General features: G+C 51.4%; 9 protein-coding genes across 9 annotated transcripts; 6 read left to right on the top strand and 3 right to left on the bottom strand.

Annotated features, from left to right (window-relative positions):
- Positions 1-391: 391 nt before the first annotated feature.
- BP01DRAFT_261891 (ATP synthase subunit epsilon family protein) lies at positions 392-738 on the bottom strand (the record flags this gene model as incomplete). The annotated part of the gene is made up of 3 exons (XM_025571308.1): positions 392-430; positions 516-630; positions 707-738. Coding segments are annotated over 3 exons (186 nt in total), but the record flags the coding sequence as incomplete, so codon positions are not given.
- Positions 739-2001: 1263 nt separating this feature from the next.
- On the top strand, positions 2002-2924 carry BP01DRAFT_367662 (uncharacterized protein; the record flags this gene model as incomplete). The annotated part of the gene is made up of 2 exons (XM_025576464.1): positions 2002-2443; positions 2533-2924. 2 exons carry the CDS (start codon positions 2002-2004, stop codon positions 2922-2924), a joined length of 834 nt encoding a protein of 277 aa, XP_025429145.1.
- A 707-nt stretch (positions 2925-3631) lies between these two features.
- On the top strand, positions 3632-5536 carry hsp60 (chaperone ATPase HSP60; the record flags this gene model as incomplete). Its single annotated transcript, XM_025572037.1, has 3 exons — positions 3632-3742; positions 3815-3956; positions 4023-5536. The coding sequence occupies 3 exons, from the start codon at positions 3632-3634 to the stop codon at positions 5534-5536; spliced, it is 1767 nt and encodes a 588-aa protein (XP_025429144.1).
- A 1338-nt stretch (positions 5537-6874) lies between these two features.
- BP01DRAFT_301792 (uncharacterized protein) lies at positions 6875-10277 on the bottom strand (the record flags this gene model as incomplete). Its single annotated transcript, XM_025572045.1, has 9 exons — positions 6875-7027; positions 7105-7473; positions 7521-8138; positions 8198-8206; positions 8259-8427; positions 8497-8718; positions 8778-9880; positions 9945-10155; positions 10228-10277. The coding sequence occupies 9 exons, from the start codon at positions 10275-10277 to the stop codon at positions 6875-6877; spliced, it is 2904 nt and encodes a 967-aa protein (XP_025429143.1).
- A 114-nt stretch (positions 10278-10391) lies between these two features.
- On the top strand, positions 10392-11040 carry BP01DRAFT_109444 (uncharacterized protein). Its single transcript, XM_025570307.1, has one exon. It carries the CDS (start codon positions 10644-10646, stop codon positions 10977-10979), a length of 336 nt encoding a protein of 111 aa, XP_025429142.1. The 5' UTR covers positions 10392-10643; the 3' UTR covers positions 10980-11040.
- Positions 11041-11102: 62 nt separating this feature from the next.
- On the bottom strand, positions 11103-12440 carry BP01DRAFT_301837 (putative mitochondrial carrier protein; the record flags this gene model as incomplete). The annotated part of the gene is made up of 2 exons (XM_025572046.1): positions 11103-12256; positions 12317-12440. The coding sequence occupies 2 exons, from the start codon at positions 12438-12440 to the stop codon at positions 11103-11105; spliced, it is 1278 nt and encodes a 425-aa protein (XP_025429141.1).
- Positions 12441-12872: 432 nt separating this feature from the next.
- On the top strand, positions 12873-14964 carry BP01DRAFT_324146 (putative F-box protein (Pof7)). Its single transcript, XM_025572813.1, has 2 exons — positions 12873-13507; positions 13568-14964. The coding sequence occupies exons 1-2, from the start codon at positions 13127-13129 to the stop codon at positions 14816-14818; spliced, it is 1632 nt and encodes a 543-aa protein (XP_025429140.1). The 5' UTR covers positions 12873-13126; the 3' UTR covers positions 14819-14964.
- A 280-nt stretch (positions 14965-15244) lies between these two features.
- Positions 15245-18260, top strand: BP01DRAFT_358917 (putative ATP-dependent RNA helicase (Hrh1)). The gene is made up of 2 exons (XM_025575554.1): positions 15245-17667; positions 17756-18260. Exons 1-2 carry the CDS (start codon positions 15403-15405, stop codon positions 18089-18091), a joined length of 2601 nt encoding a protein of 866 aa, XP_025429139.1. The 5' UTR covers positions 15245-15402; the 3' UTR covers positions 18092-18260.
- A 707-nt stretch (positions 18261-18967) lies between these two features.
- BP01DRAFT_109423 (uncharacterized protein) lies at positions 18968-21234 on the top strand. Its single transcript, XM_025570306.1, has one exon. The coding sequence runs from the start codon at positions 19329-19331 to the stop codon at positions 21132-21134; it is 1806 nt and encodes a 601-aa protein (XP_025429138.1). The 5' UTR covers positions 18968-19328; the 3' UTR covers positions 21135-21234.
- Positions 21235-22450: the final 1216 nt, after the last annotated feature.

Here is a 22450-nt window from a genome sequence, read left to right as displayed (position 1 = left end):
GGAGTAGCTGGAGAGCGGGCGAGGGGGGGCGGGGAATCGGGCGGACAGGGCAAAACTTGCGGGAACGCAAGCCCGCGCCGGTCGAGCAGAAGAAGTCCCGAGGGAGCTTAAGGCCATACATGACACAGGAAGCGAGCCCAGAGCTTTACGTTTAGCACAACAGGCAGTCTACTTTGATCGAACCATAATAGCAGGCAGGACATAGTCTTTTCGTCTTTTCTATTTATACTGGGTCAACGGGCCAATATTGCTACAGAGATCCAGTCTATTCCTGCATCAGAGTACCCCCGAGACCTCATCAACTTCTCACCAGCGCCCATTCTTCTTCATTTCATGGTCATTCTGCCGAAGCAATCATTTATTTGGACTCAGCCTGACCAGCGGCAGCCTGGGCCTGAGCAAGGGACTTGACCTCGCCCTGCTTGCCGTTCTATATTGGAGAGAAGTTGAATTAGTCGAGATTCTCATGTGCCATTGAACTCCGATAAATAGCCGGTGGATATCCAAATACGAACCTCCCACTTAGCGAAACGCAGATCCATCTGACCACGGCGCTCAGCGGCAGCACGAGGGCCGTCCTTGAGAGAGCGACGGACGGCGCGAGCGGCGACGGCCAAGTAACGGTTGTAGCTGTAAAAGTCGGTCATCGCGTCAGCCAGGGCGTATGGTTGGAAAGCAAATGGACATGAGCTGAGTGAAAACGTACGTGAGACCAGCGGACTTCCAGGCGAATGCCATTTTGACGGTAGGAGACGAATGAGAGGATTCGATTTGGGGGAGGGTATCGCTTTCTCTGTGATGCTTTGCAGACGGTCGAGTTCGGAGGTTCGGGAACTCGAGTCATGTGATTCACGTGATGCTACAGGTCACCTGACCGTCTCCGGCATAGCACTGACCGGAGTGAATCAATACTTCCTAATCGGGTAATGCTGTACACAACGGAGAGTAAAAGAATCGAGGTTAAGTTCTAAATATTCTCCATGAGCCTCGAAGCTCGAAGGGCGCAAGTGGTATTAGTCCGCTCTCTCAATATCAGCTAACTGTCTCGATTGACATTCAAAACCCCTAGGCCATCCAGTTGAGGGGGTAATCGCAGTGCAAAGGCTGTTACAGTAGCCACCCACCTGCTATTACTGTTATTGAAATGCCAAGCCTACAGCTCACCAAGTTAGAAACGTACCAAAAGACTGCTCAAGTGACTGCTGTGCTTTATATCCTCAAACTTTTACTCACTTCTCGTCAATAACTTTCACAATCGCTAAGACAAGCCTTTAGATGCAGTCCCATAGATCGTGATAAGATTAATTTTAGCTGAGAACAGCTGAAAACCTGTTGCGGATCCTGAGCACTTCAAGCGCTGTGCTTCCCGGGAACCTTTCCATTAATTACTACTCAGAGTGATAAGTACGTGATCTTTAGCTGGGTCCCTGTTCCATAAGTCAAATTCCCTTCACCTCAACTCACTTTTACTAATTTCTGTTACCTCACCTTACCCTTTGTTACCCTCTCATCTCCAATCATTACTTTGGTGGGTATTCCTTAATTGAGATCGTTGATCTGTGCAACAGTCCATATTCTCGAAACATGTCACCCGTTACTGCTTGTCTTCCCTACAATGAAGGCTGACTGAGGTGTTTCTTGCGCACAGATACATCAACAAGAGCTGGACCACGAGACTGATTTGATCTAGACAAGGTACATCCGGCTCTCTGGGCGGTTGTCAAAGTGATATCCTAGAGGCTGGTCGAGTCTGTGCGTATATTGAGTTTTCGCATAGAATACAATGAGTTCCTCTCGCAAGTCATCGAACAGGCCTAAGAAACGCGTCCTGGTACGATGGGATGGTATACTGATCTCTCTATTATACCCTGGTTTCTCAGCCTCTGGCCATTCCATAAGCTAACGATCGAAGAAAACCTGAACGAACTTCTACTCCTTACGGTACAATCAGTTTGTAACACCCAGTCCGTGAAGATTCCCTGGACCGAGGTTGCCACAACTATGGGTCACAATGTCACGGAAGGAGCAATCGTTCAACACCTGGCAAAGCTTCGCAGCCGTAGGGTTGCTGCTGGAAAGCCTGTACCCCCGCCTCTGCGGCGTGGCGGCCTTGGTGCTGGTACCTCAAGTAATCAAGCGGAGGCACTACACGGCAAAAAAACGCCCTATCCAGATGCGAAGCGTCAGCGGGCCACTCCAAAGTCAAAGCGTGATGGTGAGCTGGGACTAAGTGACTTCGCAGACGTAGACTCATCTTCCGATGAGGACTATGTGGTGGGAAGCGCATCCAGATCACGCAAGAAGAGAACCAACACGGCCGGCTCGCGGGGAAGACGCAAGCAAAAGCGCAGCTTCAAATTGGAAAGTGATTCCGGTGCTATTGAGACGGGGGATGAAGAGGACAGCCTGTTGATCCCTGGCGCCGAATTCCTCGATGGACCCAGTACTATGAGCTCAACCCCTGAGTGTCAACTGGGACACGCCAGAGTCGGCAAACACAGAAAATTAGTCATACTCAAGTATGCACGAAAGGGCAATCAAGCTCCGCTGGTAACGTCTCGGAGTCTGCCACAGATTTAACTCCCAATGACGCCTTCCTTGCCTCGGGCTATACACTACAGCAACAATTTGCTGGGGCTGATCAGTTTCCAATTCAGGGCCATGCCTCTGCAACCAACCTGCCTGAGAATTTCTATTCGAGTGTTTTACCACCGGCCAGTGGTCTTATGCACTCGCAGCCCGGTGATACAGGACACAATCCCTCAACCTTCTGGTTCAATGATACCACTCTTGGATATCCTCCTCCTGTTTACCACGGACTTACCGACCCTGATGTGCAAATGGGATACTCAGGGGATAACACAAGTAATACCCAAGAGCAATTCGATACTCTCCTTCGCTATGATGATGATTCACTTGGCTAATTGTTGCCCCCTCCCCTTAAGTTGAGCTTTTAAGCTTCATTACGTCCATTTGTAGTATGACTTCGACGACGATATCATTCTTGATGCACAATTAGGCGCCTCTCTTGACTCGTTCAGAGCCGTTGTACCAGGGAAGCTTCCTGTTGATAATCGATTCCCTGGTCGTTATTGGTGCTTAAGAGCCGGTGGTTTTCTTCATGTATTTCCTTGATTTTCATGGCTGCAGGTAATTAATTTGTCCTTGCTCATGGTTCTGTCCTCAAAGCTTGACTACGAAAATGTAACTAATTAACTGAAAGGACACATGAACCTGACACAACTTGCTTGGTTGTAGGTCGGATACTACTTGACTAGTGGACTGTGTACTCTTTAAGAGGTTCGTAAATAAAGGCCGATATTCGGGGAAGTTCTGGCGCGGACATCCGACCACCCGGGGCAATTCCCTCGGATACCCGGTGCCACGTGATCTTCTAGGAGCTTCTGCCAGCCAAGACAATCCGGGGATCGAGAATCGCCTGGAAAATTTTCGAGACTTTGGCTTCATCTCCATCCATCTCTTCGTCTTTCCATCCCCTTTGTTCTTCTCTACCTCTTCTCCCTCTCTACCCGTCCTTGCTCTGAGAGTTCTGATCGGGCTGTCTTTGCTTGATTGATCTTATCATTCTCTTCTGTCTGTTCCTGTCTTCTCTTAATCCCACCCCTTCAAGATGCAGAGAGCCCTCGGTTCCAGGACCTCCGTCCTTTCCGCTGCTTCCAAGCGCGCCCCTCTCTACAGATCCTCCGGTGTCAACCTGCAGCAGCAGCGTTTTGCCCACAAGGTAAATCAATCCAACAGGATGCCAAAGCGGGTACGCCGATGAGGCAAGTCACGGCTGCTAACATCCATCTAGGAGCTCAAGTTCGGCGTTGAGGCTCGTGCTCAGCTCCTCAAGGGTGTTGACACCCTTGCCAAGGCTGTCACCTCCACCCTCGGTCCTAAGGGTCGCAATGTCCTTATTGAGTCTCCCTATGGCTCCCCCAAGATCACTAAGGGTAAGCTGCTACCTCACTTTCCTCACTTTTGTCCGTGAGAGGACATCCTTGTACTGACTTACGTAGACGGTGTGAGCGTCGCCAAGGCCATCACCCTCCAGGACAAGTTTGAGAACCTCGGTGCCCGCCTCCTCCAGGATGTCGCCTCCAAGACCAACGAGATTGCTGGTGACGGTACCACCACTGCCACTGTTCTCGCCCGTGCTATCTTCTCTGAGACCGTCAAGAACGTTGCTGCTGGTTGCAACCCCATGGATCTCCGTCGCGGTATCCAGGCTGCCGTTGATGCCGTCGTTGAATACCTCCAGCAAAACAAGCGTGACATTACCACCGGTGAGGAGATCGCTCAGGTCGCTACCATCTCCGCCAACGGTGACACCCACGTCGGCAAGCTCATTTCCACTGCTATGGAGAGAGTTGGCAAGGAGGGTGTGATCACCGTCAAGGAGGGCAAGACCCTTGAGGATGAGCTTGAGATCACCGAGGGTATGCGTTTCGACCGCGGTTTCACCTCCCCCTACTTCATCACCGACACCAAGGCCCAGAAGGTCGAGTTTGAGAAGCCCTTGATCCTTCTCTCTGAGAAGAAGATCTCCGCCGTCCAGGACATCATCCCTGCCCTCGAGGCCTCCACCACCCTCCGCCGCCCCCTCGTCATCATCGCTGAGGACATTGAGGGTGAGGCTCTTGCCGTCTGCATCCTGAACAAGCTCCGGGGTCAGCTTCAGGTTGCTGCCGTCAAGGCCCCCGGCTTCGGTGACAACCGCAAGAGCATCCTCGGTGACTTGGCCGTCCTCACCAACGGTACCGTCTTCACCGACGAGCTCGACATCAAGCTCGAGAAGCTCACCCCCGACATGCTCGGATCCACTGGCTCCATCACCATCACCAAGGAGGACACCATCATTCTCAACGGTGAGGGCAGCAAGGACAACATCGCCCAGCGCTGCGAGCAGATCCGCGGCGTCATGGCCGACCCCGGTACATCCGAGTACGAGAAGGAGAAGCTCCAGGAGCGCCTTGCCAAGCTCTCCGGTGGTGTTGCCGTCATCAAGGTCGGTGGTGCCTCCGAGGTTGAGGTCGGTGAGAAGAAGGATCGTGTCGTCGATGCTCTGAATGCCACCCGTGCCGCTGTTGAGCAGGGTATCCTTCCCGGTGGTGGTACTGCCCTTCTCAAGGCCTCCGCCAACGGTCTTGGCAACGTCAAGACCGCCAACTTTGACCAGCAGCTCGGTGTCAGCATCATCAAGAACGCCATCACCCGCCCTGCCCGCACTATCGTTGAGAACGCCGGCCTTGAGGGCAGCGTCATCGTCGGCAAGCTCACTGATGAGTTCGCCGGCGACTTCAACCGTGGTTTCGACAGCTCCAAGGGCGAGTACGTCGACATGATTGCCACCGGTATCGTCGACCCTCTCAAGGTTGTCCGCACCTCTCTGGTTGACGCCAGTGGTGTTGCCTCTCTCCTCGGTACCACCGAGGTCGCCATTGTTGAGGCTCCTGAGGAGAAGGGTCCTGCCGCTCCCGCTGGCATGGGTGGTATGGGTGGTATGGGCGGCATGGGCGGTGGCATGTTCTAAGCTGCTTTTGCCGCTTCAGTTACCCCTTCCTCGCCTTCTACCTGACCTTAAACCTTGTATCCTTGTTTCTGAAAGGTTTCTCCTTCGAGCGTGTTGTTGCATAGTCCGGGTTATGTCCTGATATATGGTTTCTTTTTTGTGTTTCTTTTAATGTGTCGCATGTCTTCTCTAAATCATTACTCCTACCTTGTATCCGATCTTACCCCCCTTTGCACTTATCTTCTTCTCCATTGGATCGGACCTCAAACTCATACCATCTCCACTCCGCCACCTTGGACACAAAAGTTCTCACGGAGTCCTGTGTACCATACCATGTACTTTACGTTCAAAACACTCGGTTCTGCCGTGGTGACTGCGATGTCAAATCTACTTTAACTGTTAAGTGCTTGTCTTTTGTCACGTAGAATTTCATTTATACAGGTCTGGTAGTAAGGCAAATACGCCCCAATGCTGAATAGGGTCTGGGGAGGAAGTGAGCTGAACGCGGAACGTCTAGCTACTATATGAAACCCAACAGCACAGCAACCATCTTAGCTGTCAATCTCAACCCCAACTAAAACATTCCCCTCCTCCCCTTCCGCCTCTCATCACCACCCCTTTCCACCTCCCCACCTCCAACACCATTATACCCCTCCACCACCTCAATTCCATTCCCCTGAACCGCCATCAAACGCGCCGCAATCATCTTATCCTCATGCCGCTTCCAGAAGTCATCCTCCCCGGTATACTGCCGTTTCTGCCCGTTATAATTCCGCCGATACCGCCGCTGGAACGGGCCCCCGCTCCCGCCGCCAAGCGACGCGCTCTCCTCGGCGTTGTTGTTGCTGTTACTGCTGCCCAGCGTCGACGTAGAGGCCGAGATACTGTTCGTCGGCCGTGCAGTCATTCTTTGCCACTGTAGCTGGACGAGCGTGACGGGGGCGAAGAGTGAGTCGGCGAGGAGATTGAGGATGAGCTTCTGGGCGCGCCAGAGGGTTTCGCGGAGACGTTCGTTGAAGGCGATGAGGAGGGCGATGGTGATTATTGCGAAGGAGGTGGGACCTGTTGTATTGATTCTGTTTAGAGCTGTGGCTGAAATCTTGGTGGGTGTTTCGAAAGGCAATGGGGGGGGTCAGGGGATGTGTTGAGGGAGCATCGTGACGATGGAGAGATATATCTGAGGGAAAACTTACCTGAAATGTAGAGCATTTCGCCCAGAGTAAGGTTTGCGGATTCCCCGCTCCATTCGCGGGCATTGATGCCGAAGAGAGAAGTGAAGAATGAGAGGGGGAGAAAGCTAGAGGGAGTTGCAGAAGCTGTTGTCAGCACAAGAGTGATATACTCTTATCTCATGATAGACTAGACAGAGGGTATAAAGACTGACATGATGGTAAAGATGGTAAACACCATCACGGATCGGGATTGGTCTTGAGTAACTTCGGCCTCCCATCGAGCAAGTCGAGACTCGTCCACGTTAGCTTGCTTTTGCTTGAGGTCTAGGAGATTTTCGACCTGCGATTGAGCCGATGGAGGGTTGATTAGTTTTGGGAGGCAGCTTTGGTTGACGGCAGGGGAACTCGGAAACGCACCGCTTTCTGAGCGAGAGAGGCATTTTCTCTCATTTCCAGGACCTGGTTACGGTAATCGTCGAGTCTGGACAAGGACGTCTCCATGAACACCTTGCCGTAACCCTTGTGTTCGAAGTAGCTGGACATCGTCTTGATGATTGTGGTTTGCACGTCCAAGAGTTTGAGGATCGTCCCGAGCTCGTCGATGATATCTCGTAACTCCAGGAGCGTGGAGAGGTCTTCGCGGTTGCGACTGGCTAATTCATGGTCTCGTTCCTCGCGCTCAGCGGCTGACATGGGCTTGCCATCTGCGTTCTTGTTGAAATCCGCAGGGCGCGTGATGAAACCACGATTGCGAAAGCGCTTGAACGATTTCGTCATGGATTCGGTCTAAGAGTGTAAGTTGCGCTACCTCGGAAGCGAGAGCGGAGACTTACCAGGATGCTGATGGACTCTTCAAAGATGCGGAGGATCTGCAAGTCGCGATGCAGCGTTCGATCAAGGAGGACGGTGGCTGCATGTAACACGATCAAGGCAGCAAGATCACCGGCCGTCTCGAATCGTCTCGCCAAGTCGCCATTCAGCTCGTTGTAAATGCTGTTATAGAGGTTCGACTGTTCATAGAGCTTCCCTTCGGCCGTGGTGGCTTCCTGGTGGGGGAAGAAGGTGACTACAGTTCTTTCATCGACTATCCACAGCCAAAGCTGATCGACCATGAGCACTTTACCGTCCATGAACGGGCCGGTATTTCCCGAGTTATCCTCGACGAGTAAGGCGCTGTTGAACTCGCTCAAGTTAACCTTCTTCTTCGTTCTCTTCCAAAGCATCTGGTCATCATCTCTCGCAACCGTCGATCTAAGGTTTGGATATCCAAACTGATCCAACGTCCTTCGTATATGGATAGGAGGTTCATTGCCCAGTAGTTTCCAGATCAGCTTCGATTCTAGACTGGCGGTTGATATATTGTGAGGCACAGGTCTGAATCTCCCCTGTTTCAGTCGTTCTTCGACCATCTTGCGTCGATGGACCAGGTTTGAGTACGTGTCCCAATGGAGCTAAAGAGTAATTAGATCAAGTACTTCCAGAACTTGGTGCCAGATTGTTTACTACGTACATAAGGAACCTAAGCAGCAGATCATTAGCTTGATCCAGAGGTCATGTAGGGACAAACTCACATATAGGGCCAATCGTGGGTCGTGCTCCTCCTCTTGAGTACCAAAATTTGTATGCGGTTCTTGTTTAAAATGGATGCATGCCGGCCGCACATAACGTGCGTGAGGCTCTAGATGACGGGCTCTTATGAGGTTCGAATACCAGTGCTCTTCATCCATGAGCTTCTCGAAGCTGTCCCGGCATTCATCATCTGCGTCAGTTTGACCACAGCTTCTTCTACTACACACTTCGGTAACTTACAAGGATTTCTTATCTTGCTCGCGACACGCTCGGGCTAGAATTGGCGGGACCCATCCAGTGTGCGTATAAGGCACATGGATCCAGAGAAGCTTCTCGCTACCCGGCTCTGGCCGGTCAAATCGAGGTATTCTTCTCGGCTTCTCGGCTCTTTCTTCGTCTTGTTTGTCTCTTGCTGGCTTTGGGACAGGAAGGAAGGCTTTATATCTGTTTGACGAGCTTGTTCTACCAGCGGACCATCAGTATTGGCGGTCACCACGTCCTCTGGAATTTAGGTAACTCACGCCAAATGCTTGGAAGCGGACATGGTGTCATTTTTGTCGGCATTGTCTGCTCCCGGACACTGTGGTGCCTGCTCAGCGGAGCTTTGCAAATCGGAAACCGTCTCATGCTGCACTTCGAAGTATCCCTCTCCAAGCGGCTCAGTGACATGTATACGGGGAGAGGAGGGTGCCAGGAAACTCCGGCTGTCTCTGAGCGGTGGCCTCGAAATAATGGGCTCAGATCTCGTCCGTACCGCCATTCGTGCTGCAGGGGTGTTTGCTGTTCCATCTATTGAAGATCGCACGTGCGCAGACGTGGGCCTGCTATCAAAGCTGCTAATCGAGGAATCATCGAGAAGTCCAACAGGAATCCCACTCGTTTTTTGCAGTCGATCTCTGAGGCATATCGACGGCCCAGACGCGAGGTAATCCTTTAACGATGCTTTTGTGGACCAAAGCTTGAGAGGTGTCTCATCGCTGACACCTCTGGCCGTGTCTTCAAAGAATCCACTGACTTGGATCATGACTTCCTGGTCAACATCCATGGGGGCATCATTCATCTTGGATAGCATCAAAGCCATGGATACAGATGACTGGAGCTCACTGATAAAACTCAGCCGCGTCGTTAACTCTTGACCGTTGAAGTAAGCAGTTCCCATATGGTTGGCCGTCAGAGGAATGACTTTCTCGTGCTCAAAATCCAGGATGCCTGACCGGATTGAGGTGATCGGAACGTGCATCTCCACGGCCGTGCCTGTTTCGTGGTCAACGATGCTAATCTCTGAATCCAGTGTCTCCAGAAACGACCACAGCTTCATGTCTGCTGAGATCGACTTGAATTGGCTCCACAGACGTAGCAAAACTGGGTGTCTCGGTCTGAAGACCTCTTGCAGTCCAGGGGGAATATGGTGTTTCAGTCGCATCAAATGATGTACGCTGTTGGTAAACTCGGGAGCTGAAAGATAGCTCGAGCCAAAATGCGGAGTCGCCAAAAAGGCGATTCCATAGCAACTTGACCATATCGATTCAACGTTCGAGGTCTTTTGACTGGCTGTAACAAGCGCTGTCTTGGCGACCAGACCACCCGTGCTATGGCAGATGAAAAAGATAGGTCGCCGCGGGCTCTAGGCATATACTTCCATATCAGCTTGAGTGTAGCTATCTAAGATAAGGGCGTGATTCCCATACAGTCGCCTGGCGTTCCAGTAGAAGCTGCGTCAACAAGTTGTCAGCTAAGGACTCCAGATCATCCTGAGGCCCTAATCGCCCATGGTCGATCATTATCATCCGTGCATTTTGGATGATCTTTTTCAGATCAGTGCGAAGCCAAGGCGTGGTTGCACCCTCGTCAATCCACGTTTTCTCAGGATCTGCACCTATTGCTGGAACAGCAACAATACTAAACTCGTATTTCTGTATGAGAATAACCTGCTCGCAACCCGAATGACAGGGAAGACCGATGTTGACTTACTCGACTGCCGTTTCGGCTTGCAACGGACGCTCACCGTTGGGAACCGCCATCATGCGCTGATTCACTCGAGGAACCGAGAGGCGAAGACATTGTGGAGTGGGGAGAGAGGTTATTTGCAAGGTGAGGAAGAATTGGATTCTTAAGAATCGGAGTTGCGACAATCACCATCATCTGACACACTGTTGACTCCTCCGGGGCAGGTGACTTGGCTGTGCTGAGGCCAAGAACTAAACCAGGCTAACTTATTTGTTCAGCCTTGTCGTTCCCCTCAGCCTTATGATTCAGATTCATCCCAGAATCCGACGAACTTCAAGGTAGTCATCGGCAATCTGTCATCTAAATCAGTCAGGTGCAAGCACAGACTTTGATCCCATCTTGGGCTTGTAGGGTGATCTTTGCAAAAGTTCCTGCTACACATGTACACCCGAAAGACCTTTATTTTAGCAGTCACTGTGATATTATACAATTCTGAATATATACTCAGCTCGATGGCCATCGCACAAGATTCGTATAGACATAAAGGAGAGAAGATCGTGGGTCGCTCTATCGGGGATATGATGTTGTACATGAATCAGAAACCGTGTTGTACCAGAAACACGAACCCGCCCTTTTTCAGCGCCATGCAGAAATGGAAAAACAATAAAGATGTAAAAAACATCAAAGTCAAGAAGAGGTATGTGTCTATGGCTCAAGTCCAATGCAAAATCGCCGAGACAAAGTACAAATATCGCCGGACAGTTAATGTAGAGTAGAGATCGTATCTGTCAGTGAGAATTCGCAATCAGACGAGGTATGCTTCGGGGCAGGCCTTGAAAGGATCCTCGATGCATGCAGAGAAAGTTTCGCTATACTCTTGCACAGCATGAAGATCTGTGCTATAACGATTCAGAAGAGACAGCGTCATCCGCAGAACGGGTCCGGTCGTTGACGTTCCGTGCCATCTTCTTTCCAAGCTCATATGATGATATCATGATAGCGCAGGCAGGAGCAACTTTTAGGCACCGTGCAACCCAGCCACGGAATAGACCAGCCATACCTTCTTCGCGGAAAATGTGCATTAAAAATTTCGGCAAGGGAAGTTGTTCGGGGTGCGATGTCCCTTTCGTATTGCCTCCGAGGGTGCTTGTTGCGTCGTCACCCATGTGTCGGAAAACTTGCTGACGTGTCTTACCCACGTCAAAAGGAGTGGTAACAAAAGCTGCAAGGGAACCAGAGGAAGCTCCTGCAATGAAACTATCGAGGAAGGTCGGGGTATCAAGGTCATGTGGCGTTTGGTGACTGGCGAATGAGAAATCATGTGGCAGACGATTTAGATACGCTTCTTTGCGCGCCTCGATGAAATAGCTCTTGACTTCTTCATATCCCCACCAATATAGACCAGAGAAAGGCACATCTCGCCACATGGTAAGAGTCAGCCCCCTCCAGAGCGAGCTGTAACCATTTGCGTGAACCATTTGGTGCAGACCCTCAAGTGTGGCCTTGAAATGTCCTGCGCCTGTGCCTGGAGTGGCTTGCAATCGCGTCCGAAACATTTCAATAGGGCTAATCGCGGACGCGGCAGCAGTTCTTGCGACCGAGCCTGCAACCAATGGAGCATATGCGTCAGGAATAACAGCTTTGATGGGACTCTTGTCATCAGCACGCAACCAGTCATAACCAGCAAAGTAGATAATATTTGCCGGAATGCCCATCATAAGAGTGGGACTGAGTCCACGCCAGAGCGTCAAGACTCCTTCATTTCGAGCGATCTTTCGTAGTCCATCCAAGGTCGACGTAAACGTTCTCCGCTGAGTCTCTTCTACCGCGCATTCCGTCATCGATGATGTAGCGCCTATGGTTCCGGCACCAGGCACCGCGACACACATCTGTGCATTTTGACCGATCCAGAAGACTTCCCGACAACAAGCAGTAACTCCAAGGTCTGATGGGACATTCTTCAACGAGTGTGTGGTGTGGGAGGCGAATGAGGACGTATTTTTGACTGAAGACTGAGCTTGCAAGCGGACTCGAACAACATCTAGAGGGGTGGCTGCAGGGAGGATTAGCATCATTTCGTGGACACTTAAATTGATAGCGCAAGGTGGCGTACCTAGCAGAGCAGTGAGAATGCTACCAGTTGTGGCAGAAATCATCTTTTGAGTGATTGAAACATCATCTTTGTTAGGTTTGGCGTCCAGAGCCGGGGCAGCCCCTGGTCCAGAAGTAGTCGCCATTGTCGAGTTTTCAGCTGCTTGCCATGACTCTCTCGAGCCCCCTTGTGAGTTGGTCAAATCGGATGAGCGATATCGGTCTCCCAGCGCAGGTTCACTTCTGATAGCGGACATTCAGCAACCGAGACGGAATTGGAGAGAGGTGATAGACTCTCTTGGCTAGCGATGACTCAATCAGTTTGCACTTAGATTTCGCGTGACTGACTGAGATTCTCGGGATGGGGCGGGTGTGCGAGTAGCAAGGTATGAAAAGGTATGAGTCGAGGATCTGCAACAGACGTAAGAGGGGAGAAACATGCGTCAGAGAAAAAGAACGCTCGGGACGTCGGCGGTCGGCGGTGGCGGCTGGACCTACGAAACTCTCATTGAACAGGTTAAGGGCCGGAGATAATATTGATAAGCATCCGCTACGTCCCTCCCCCAACTCTTCCTTGACTACCTTTTTGGCCTCAGCATGTTCCTGTCTGCCGTTTCCGTTCGCTTCTTCACCGATTGCTGCAGCAGGAAATGATCTTCTAAAGGCTTGTCGATGTGTCTCACTCCTGGGTGCTTTCATTCGACGACAGTCCCAATATTCTTGGCCATTGCACCTCTAGCTGAACCCTCGGTCGCGGCAATTCAAGCCAGTCCCGCACTAGCCCGCTTATCAGTCTGGGGTTCTGTTCGCCGAGCTTGTCACAACCTCGACAATGGAGGACAATGCCGAACTCGAGTCATTTCGACGCCAGTGGCGCGAAGAAGTTGCGCAGCGGACCAAACATTCTAGGCCTACCCCTGCGCAACCAAGGCCGTCCAAGCCTTCGACAACCCCGTCGAGCCATTTACCACCTACCCGCCATGAGGCATCGCAGCGTGAAGAAGAGCATGGAGGCGCAGATTCTGTCGATCATAGCGAGATAATCCATGGAATGGGTCAGCTGAGTGTACACCACGCCGATGAAGATGCTTTCCATCCTCCCGCGTCTCGAGAAGAACCCAAATCGGCTCTAGAGCACTTCGAGCGAGCGGTTGAGAAGGAGGCAGAAGGCAAACTCGGAGACAGTGTACAACACTATCGTAAAGCATACAGGGTGAGTAGAATTCGAACAACTGGCAGTCTCGATCATCTTTGACTTGTTCATTTTCCATAGTTGGACTCTGCAGTCGATAAGACATACCGTAACAAATACTTCGCCGCGGCGTGGAAGAAATCTGCACAGGCTCCTTCTTCTGGCGTTACTCCTAGCAAGTCGGCCGATCAGCAAAGTCAAAATGAGACCCCGATCCTGCCGACGCCCGAGCTCATCGCATCTTTCGCTCACCTTCCGATTCCTCAAGCGGAACCATTAATTGAGAACACACCTCCTCCACCGTGTCCCATTTCTGAAGTCCCGTCAGAGGTTCTGGTTGAAATACTGAGACATGTGGCACTGATGGACCCGGCGACTCTCTGTCGGATGGCACTGGTCTGCAAGCGCTTTGCCTACCACTTCGCACATGAGCAGCATATTTGGAGGCGACTGTGCCAAGGCTCGGAGTTTGGTTTCAAATCCATGCACTACGCATTTGCTTGCGATATCCACGGCAACCCCGAACATAATCTAGGACCACGATACACACCGTTTCCTCAGTCGATGCCGGTTCAGATTCCTGAACCTCTGTCTTCGTGGAGCGAAGTTTTTCAGGTGCTCCCCCGGATTCGGTTCACGGGGATTTACATTAGCACAGTCAACTACACGCGCCCAGGTGCTGCTGCAGCGTACCAGAGTGTCTCCTGGAACAGTCCAATTCATATTGTCACCTACTACCGATACCTTCGCTTCTATCCAGACGGCTCCGTCGTCTACTTACTTACCACAGTGGAACCCCGCGAGGTGGTGCCTCACATCAGCAAAGAGAATGTCAAGATTGCCCGAGCGACGACTCACAAGCAACATCCACGCCACACTTCGGATGCCACTGTAACCGCCGACGCGCTCGATCCCATTCCGCATATCGCGCTGGAAGCGTTGAGACACGCCTACCGGGGCCGCTGGCGCTTGGCCAAGCCTGTCTCCGACTCCGATTCATCTTCTGAAGACGCGCCAGTTGAAATCTCCACTGCGTATAAGTCATTGCCTGAAAAAGCAGCCGCGTCCCCTTCAGATCCTCGAGACCTTATAATAGAAACCGAAGGTGTGGGCCCGAAGTACATGTATCTCTTGCAGCTGTCGCTCCGGTCGACACCTGCAGCCAAATCGAACCAGCCCAACGTCTCACCATCGAACCCATCGAAAAATACGAAGTTGACCTGGAAGGGTTACTGGAGCTATAACAAACTCACCGACGATTGGGCTGAGTTCGGTCTCAAGAATGATCGCTCGTTTGTCTTCCGGCGCGTTCGAGACTGGGGCCTGAACTGAACGAAGCATATGTGGACATGAATTCCCTTGGATTGATTTGGCTCAAAACTCGAGTTGATAAGATATTCCCGGTCAGATAGTAGAGTCAGCTTAGATATATATAAATCATCAAGGTTACGATAATACGATCTAATATACACATCATGATGCTACACCAATTATACTTTGATTATAATTTGAAATAGCGAACAAAGAAGATGAAAGGCATGGATACATTTCTAATAAAATGAAGCCAGGCAAAGTACCTAATGACTTCAAATAAGCTCTACTCAACCCTATACTTATGCTCCAGTGCGGCGATAGGGTCCCCTCAAGGCTTATCGTAAGCTTGACGCCAAGAAATTCTTTATCGATAAGATACACCTGCGGAAGTCCAGCCCCATCAAAAAAATTTCGGGGAGAGAACGCTCTCTCCGCCTAGAAGTCCGCAAGAAACAACACCAGCCGTCGCAATCCACGCGACATGGGATTTGATCTTCTCACGTTTATAATATAATATTACTCCACCGCTACTCCCTCTTATCTACTGCTTTTACAATATACCTCTAAGCGTGACACCGAACCCAAAGGGAAGAGAGAAAACAATGCCCGAACGGGTCCGCACCGTCTTCGACGACGAGGACAACGCTATTACCGCCAGCAAATCTACTCCTTCAAATGCAGACTCAAACGGAACGGCAGATCAAATACACACAGAAACCGCCCGAACGAAACGGAAGGGAACCGGGACCGACGGCGACGATGGATCGAAGAAGCAGAAGAAGAACAAGAAGCGGAAGGTTGTGAAAGAGGGCGAAGAAGGTTCGGGCTCCCTTGCGGCGGCAGAGTCTAAGGGAGAGACGAACGGTACGGTAAACGCAGAAGAGGATAAACCTGCAATCCGGACGAAGAAGCCAGAGAAGAAGCACGCGCAGAAGGACAAGCAGGATGAGACTGCCCTTGAGGAGGGTGGCAAGTCACCCCTTCACCACCGCAACAACAACAGCAAGAATAACTCGAGAGCGGCGGGCACAACGAAATCTGGACTGGGCGGTGGGAAGCCGAAAGGCAACTACGGTCCGCTGCGCGAGAAGGCGCAGGCGCTCTACCAGCTGCGCAAGAAATTGCCGATTTTCCCGCATGCGGACGAGATCCGGGCGCATTTGCGTCGGAACGATGTGATGCTGTTGATTGGAGAGACGGGTAGCGGTAAGAGTACGCAAATTCCGCAATTCCTGGTGACGGAGAAGTGGTGTCGGTCGGTGAAGGCGAGGGTTGCTGAGGATGATGGGTCCGGGACGAACAACAAGAAGCAGAAAGAGGTGCAGGTCGGCGGGTGCATCGCCATCACGCAGCCGAGAAGGGTGGCTGCAATCTCGTTGGCGAGGCGTGTCGCCGATGAGATGGGCACGCCGCTGGGGAATTCCTCCCCGGCGAGTAGGGTCGGTTACTCGGTGCGATTCGATACGTCGACATCGCCGAGTACGCAGGTCAAGTTTCTCACGGAGGGAATGCTGCTTCAGGAGATGCTGCATGATCCGTGGTTGACCAAGTATAGTGCCATTGTGGTGGATGAGGTGCACGAGCGCGGTATCAATGTTGATCAGGTGCTTGGGTTCCTGAGGAATATGGTATCGGGAAAGCTCGAGGGCCGAGGCGGGGTGCCTTTGAAGGTCGTGGTTATGAGTGCTACGGTCGATATGGAGAGCCTCATGGGCTTCTTCAAGGAGGGATTGAAGCCTCGGCGTGCTATTGAAGGAGCTACGGAGGAAAGTAAGGGCGCGGACAGCCCGTCAAAGGACACGAAAGAGGATGAGGGCATTGCTGCATGCCATATCAAGGGTCGTCAGTTCCCAGTCAAGGTCATCTACTCCCCCGAGCCTGTGCATGATTTCATCGACGCAGCGCTCAAGGTGATCTTCAACATTCATTACAAAGAGCCTCTGCCGGGTGACATCCTTGTGTTCTTGACTGGCCAGGAAACGGTGGAGGCACTCGAGAATCTTGTGAATGAGTATGCTGTGGGGATGGACCCTGCTCTGCCCAAAATCCAGGTCCTGCCGCTCTTCGCAGCCCTACCTCAAGCTGCCCAGCAACGAGTCTTCCTTCCTGCACCACCACGAACTCGCAAGATCATCTTGGCCACGAACATTGCCGAAACCTCCGTCACAGTGTCTGGAGTGCGGCACGTGGTTGACTGCGGCAAGGCCAAGGTCAAGCAATTTCGCTCGCGTCTTGGTTTGGATTCTCTGCTAGTCAAGCCAATCTCTAAGTCTGCGGCGATTCAGCGTAAGGGTCGTGCCGGTCGTGAAGCGCCCGGTTCGTGTTACCGTCTCTATACTGAGAAGGATTACCTGGCTTTGGATGAAACCAACACTCCCGAGATTCTCCGTTGTGATCTGAGTCAAGCGTTGCTCAACATGAAGGCTCGCGGCGTCGACGATATTATGGGATTCCCATTTTTGACGCGACCTCCACGGGAGGCTTTGGAGAAGGCACTTTTGCAACTGCTGAGCATTGATGCTTTGGAAGAAACCGGCAAGATTAGCTCAATCGGGAGACACATCGCCAAGCTTCCTCTAACGCCGACACTCGGTCGAGTGCTGCTGGCTGCTTCAGAGTTTGGGACGGATTGTCTATTAGATGTCATCGATATCATTTCGTGTCTCAGTGTTGAGAATATCTTCCTCAATACGACCTCGGAAGAAAAGAAGGAAGAGGCGGAGGTTGCGCGACGGGATCTGTATCGGAGAGAGGGCGATCATCTCACCATGTTGGCTACAGTACAAGCTTACGCCGCCGAGAATACGGATCGCAAAGCATGGGCTGAGAGACATCTCGTCTCCCACCGTGCCATGCAATCTGTTATGGTACGTTTCCCCATTCGAACGCTCTCGTGTGATTAGTGATGATTTACGGACTTGTTGAATTTTGCACTAACCACCATGCTTGTTGAAGGATGTTCGCAAGCAACTTACTGCCCAGTGCCGACAAGCCAAGCTTCTCGCCAATGATACCCGGGGCTCTGCAACCACGAACAACTCCTCCTCCCCAATGTTCATTCTAAAGAGTTTCCTTCGAGGATTCGCTACGAACACGGCGCGCCTCGTACCGGATGGCAGCTATCGTACGGTAGTGGGGAACCAAACGGTGGCAATCCACCCGTCGAGCGTGTTGTTCGGCAAGAAGGTGGAGGCAATCCTGTATAACGAGTTCGTTTTTACGAACCGTAGTTACGCGCGTGGGGTGAGCGCCGTGCAGATGGATTGGGTCGGAGAAGCATTGTCTGGGTAGATTTCCTTGGTCCAAACATCTGTGCTTGCGCTTCCTTTGCCTAGTCTGCAGCCCCACCTGTAAATAGATAGATGATTAGATGGCTGCCAGTCCCGAGAGCGCAACCTCATAATACCCACCTTACCAGATGAATGAGTCTGAATTCACGTAGATAGTGGGGGGAGGGGTCTGGCTGGCCCCCTGACAGCCATGAACCATGCAGGGAAGATCAAAGATGACATGTCATTGAGATCAGAGGGAAGGGCAAGCGAATATGGAATGATCAGCACTGGGCTGATCCTTGGTCGAGATGGAGGGGGAGGGTGACAGGCAAATTCTAAGCGAGAGCAAAGAAACATGATTGCCTGAGACTCATCTGGAGTGCATCTGCGATGAGTTGGGCGTCGGATACCCATGAACATACCCGGGAGTACTGTGTCAAGATGGAGATGCTCTTGCGGACCTCCGTCGATCATCCGATTTAGCCAGATTGAGTCAATAGTCCTCCCATAATCAGGTCGAGGCATCGACGGCATTCATCCATCGCAATCACTAACTATTATCGCTAGTGTGATTAATCGGCCCAGTTTCTCCTTTCTGGACGATGGATGGATGGATTGCCAGTTGACAGCCCAGAGAAGAGAGTATTTGTGCCTTCCTTATCAGGTCTGGTGACATGCAGTGCATCACCTCCTCCGTGTCTTCTTCGTCCTCCTTTTTCTTCCTTTTCCTTTCCTCCTTCTTTTCCTCCTCTCCTACTCCAATCTCCCTGATGCTTTCTCCTTTCCCTCCATTTATCCTTTGTTGCCGAGTTGTGCCACACCGAATTCGTGGTGGGGGACAGAGAAAGTCACGTCTCTCTCCCTTTCGGGTGGATGTTGGATCACTCCACGCCATAACCTTCATTCTTATCTCATACACCTAATCCCACGTCATCCGTCATTCATCATCAGCCCCAACAATACACCGCTATCGGACTGATCATCTTCCTGTTTCGACCTTGTCCTCCCCGTCTAGGAACCGTCTGTTGCGTTTCAGAATCCACTTTTGCGACCAGTCTTTATTTTTCCACTTTCATATATACCTTGCGACCTCAACTTGTTGTGTCCTTTTCCTCCAATACTCAACAATTCTCTTCGGATTTCCCTCTGGTGTTCGTCACGCGGGGAAGATCTGCCGCGATCGATAAAGCGCCATCTTATCTCTCCTTCCCCCACGAACTCCCCTCGAAGATTCATCTACATTGCACTGTCAACCCATGGCTTTTCGTTTACCACCACAAGTTCCCCGTCGTCGTCCTTCATATTCGCATTCCCTGCCATCTCCGGCTCTTGATATTCCGTCCCCACTCTCGCAGCTACCAGAACACGAAGCGACAGAATGGGTGCTCTTTTCTCCTACCCAGCAGCCCTCCACCAGCGCCCGCACCCCCACAACGTCCACGGATCGCACCCCACGAACATATGCTCGCTTGAGTGATTTTGGTTCCTTTGATACGGCAACGCGATCAGCTGTCGGTCCGGAAAGCGAGGCGGGCGACGACGCCCTCGACGATCCGATAGACGATGACGGAACTGAATTAGATAGTCTAGATGATGGTCTTCACGCCTTTCGGGCGCCATCTCTAGTAGCAGACGAGCCTGGAGCACCAGTCACGCTACCCGCTCATGACGGATTAGGTAGCTTTCAAGCCTCCAGCGAGGCGGTACAACATCAGCTGTGGCAACACGAGCGATTTAATCCTCATCGAAGACCCGATCTACAGCCCCGGCGGCGTTCAAGCGCGCAGCATCAATTAGATTCGATTGCACGTGAAGAAGCTGATGTCGAGAGGGAAAGATGGCAACGTATTGAGAAGTGGAGGATGGAGCAGAGTCGGGCACTATTATACGAGATTGAGAAAGCCACCCGGCAGCGTCGGGATAGCCATGCTAGTCGACTCAGTGGACAAGCCGAGCAAGTGGTTGCGCCTGCAGAGGTTCTAGAGGCGTCTTCTACGCCTGCCTCTTCGACAACCCAACAGGGAGCTGACAAGGAGGAAACCTTATGGCAACGCATTACCCGCAAAGTGATTCAAGATCTGATCGGGATTGACGACTCCTTGCTCTCTGTCCTCTTTGGAGAGTCTTTGCCGTACACAGAGGACGTGGAGATAGACACGCCGGCGGGGTCAGATAGTGGTTTCAATCTCGAGGAAGCAATGAATCAGGAGCTGAAGTCTACATCGGACCAAAGCCCGCCATGGAAGGACAAGCTACTTCAGCGCATTGCGCGTGAGCTGGGACTACTTGTTCATCAGCTCTGTGAGCATCCCGGTGCTTTCACAACTTATCTCAATCTGTCAACGGAAATACCCAACCAATATGCTGGTATTCCTCTGGACCGTCTCCCCGAAAAGAATACACCAATGTCTGCTTCCTTAGAGCCCACCACTATGACCGAGTCAACGAATAATGCTGAGTCATTATTATCGCCCCATTTCACCCCCACCTTGCAGGTTCCTGATAGTCGAGAACACGCGGCTCAATGGGGTATTGAAGACGATGACGACTTGGGCCGTGGTAGCAGCAGTTCTGCAGGCGATCCGTTGACCGAATCGGCGCGCATTCAACAAGAGAAGGAGTATTGGGAGCGAGAGTTGGATGTCTCGGTGGTTTTCCGCTACCTGCGTAACCGCTTCAGCCAAAGAGGCAACAACACGGACTCGTTATCTCATACCTCCCACCATCCTCCGCAGGATGCTTCTCGCCGCGCCGCGATCATACGCCAACATCATCCTCTCGTTGCGTGTGCGCACGCTCGCTCTCAAGCACAAATTCGACGTCAATCTCAATATTCTTCCCACCAATCAGGACCGACTGGGGTCTCGTCATCCGTCCTCCGCCAACGGTTCCGCAGACCTAGCTCCAGCTGTGCAAGTCAAAGCGCGAAGATGTCCGCCATCTCCAGCCGTCGAACACTGACGGGCTCCAGTCGAAACTACTGGGACATTGGAGGGAGTGTTGGTAGTGGAAGTGCGGTTGCACCTGTCGCAGCTGGCGTTGGCGCTTGGGGAGATGTGTGATCAGATCGCTGAGGGTATTGTTCTTACATAAGGTATTGCATGCTGGCCATCGAACATATTATTACCACCTTTCGGACCTGGAGTTCCGGATATTATTCTTTGAAACGTCATTGTTGAATCATCGCCTCTGATACATTTAGGTACATATCTGGCCATTTTTCCCATCTCATCTCCTTCTCACATTACACCGTCAACGACATCTAGAGCGGCAACAGGGGCAACTCGATTACTGGCGAAATTGAGCAGGGTATACAAATTAGAAAGGTGTGACTCTCCGTCATTGTTTGTAACAAGGGCACGATTGAGCGGGCGTCTGTGTGTTTGTGGAAATAGAGGCTAGTTCCAGTGTTGGCGAATGTAACGCCGCAGGGCACCACCATGAGACTAAGTGTTTTAGAAGACATGGGCAGAGATGACTGATTAGATGTTCGAAACCTGTAGAGGTATCTTATGCCTTCAACATGTGGATTAACGATTGTAGGCCCCGATGATGATGGTTGGTGCTTTTAAGGGTAAGTACTCAGGGATTTTGGGTTCTAGCTTGACCAGCATCCTCATAAACCAGCATCTATACTTCCATGGATCAAAAATGCCAGTCGGGTTTCAGTGAGTGTGACATAGCTGCTGACATCAATTTATCGTAACACAGTTGACAAGGAGAGGGAGAAGTAGGACGGTGTATTTGCCAACCGATGATAAACAGGTATAGACTGATCTAGAACGGTGGGATACAAGTTCTAAAGGGTTTCTAGAAGTTTTACACCAGTTCTTAATTAGTAGAAAACCTAATCAAAACTATTGATAACTGTTCACAACCATCGACGACCATCGACAACTGTTACTCACTGCTGTTGACAACTGTTGACAACAGTGAATGACAAGGGTTATCGCCTATAATATGATATATTTTTCGATCATACCAGTCACTATATACAAATATTACCAGCTAGTTTAGAAGTAGATTGCAACTAGACCCCGTTTCCACCGTGGTAAGTGAGCCCTCGGTGACTTTTATCAATAAACTTTGTTAAGGTGTATATAGCATAAGTATACTTTATCGATAAATGATATAAACCGGCAGCCGCGGGAGTCCAACAAGTAGGACGGAGTACGGGGTAGTATGATATTAACCGAGACACTAGTAGTATACGGAGTACCCCAGGGTTTCCGGATGATTGATATCATTGTGGTCAAGGGGCCATAGGGAGGTAAGACTCGGACAAGTACCCGCAATTCAATCTGACTTGGTGCTACCTGGGGAACTAATGATGGGCGTGGAAAGGAGGGAGAGAGGACCGGTCTTAGGTAGGTCGGTC

The sequence above is a fragment of the Aspergillus saccharolyticus genome (genome assembly GCF_003184585.1).
Source record: "Aspergillus saccharolyticus JOP 1030-1 unplaced genomic scaffold BP01scaffold_29, whole genome shotgun sequence".
NCBI classification, from domain to species: domain Eukaryota; kingdom Fungi; phylum Ascomycota; class Eurotiomycetes; order Eurotiales; family Aspergillaceae; genus Aspergillus; species Aspergillus saccharolyticus.
This window is presented reverse-complemented; position numbering and strand designations above follow the sequence as displayed.

What these genes read in the sequence shown, in the direction of transcription:
- BP01DRAFT_109444 (XM_025570307.1), top strand. Translation starts at nt 10,644, where the DNA reads ATGTACACCCGAAAGACCTTTATTTTAGCAGTCACTGTGATATTATAC.
- BP01DRAFT_324146 (XM_025572813.1), top strand. Translation starts at nt 13,127, where the DNA reads ATGGAGGACAATGCCGAACTCGAGTCATTTCGACGCCAGTGGCGCGAA. An exon ending in ACTATCGTAAAGCATACAGG is followed by an intron (nt 13,508 to 13,567) that starts GTGAGTAGAATT and finishes CATTTTCCATAG; the next exon opens with TTGGACTCTGCAGTCGATAA.
- BP01DRAFT_358917 (XM_025575554.1), top strand. Translation starts at nt 15,403, where the DNA reads ATGCCCGAACGGGTCCGCACCGTCTTCGACGACGAGGACAACGCTATT. An exon ending in GTGCCATGCAATCTGTTATG is followed by an intron (nt 17,668 to 17,755) that starts GTACGTTTCCCC and finishes TGCTTGTTGAAG; the next exon opens with GATGTTCGCAAGCAACTTAC.
- BP01DRAFT_109423 (XM_025570306.1), top strand. Translation starts at nt 19,329, where the DNA reads ATGGCTTTTCGTTTACCACCACAAGTTCCCCGTCGTCGTCCTTCATAT.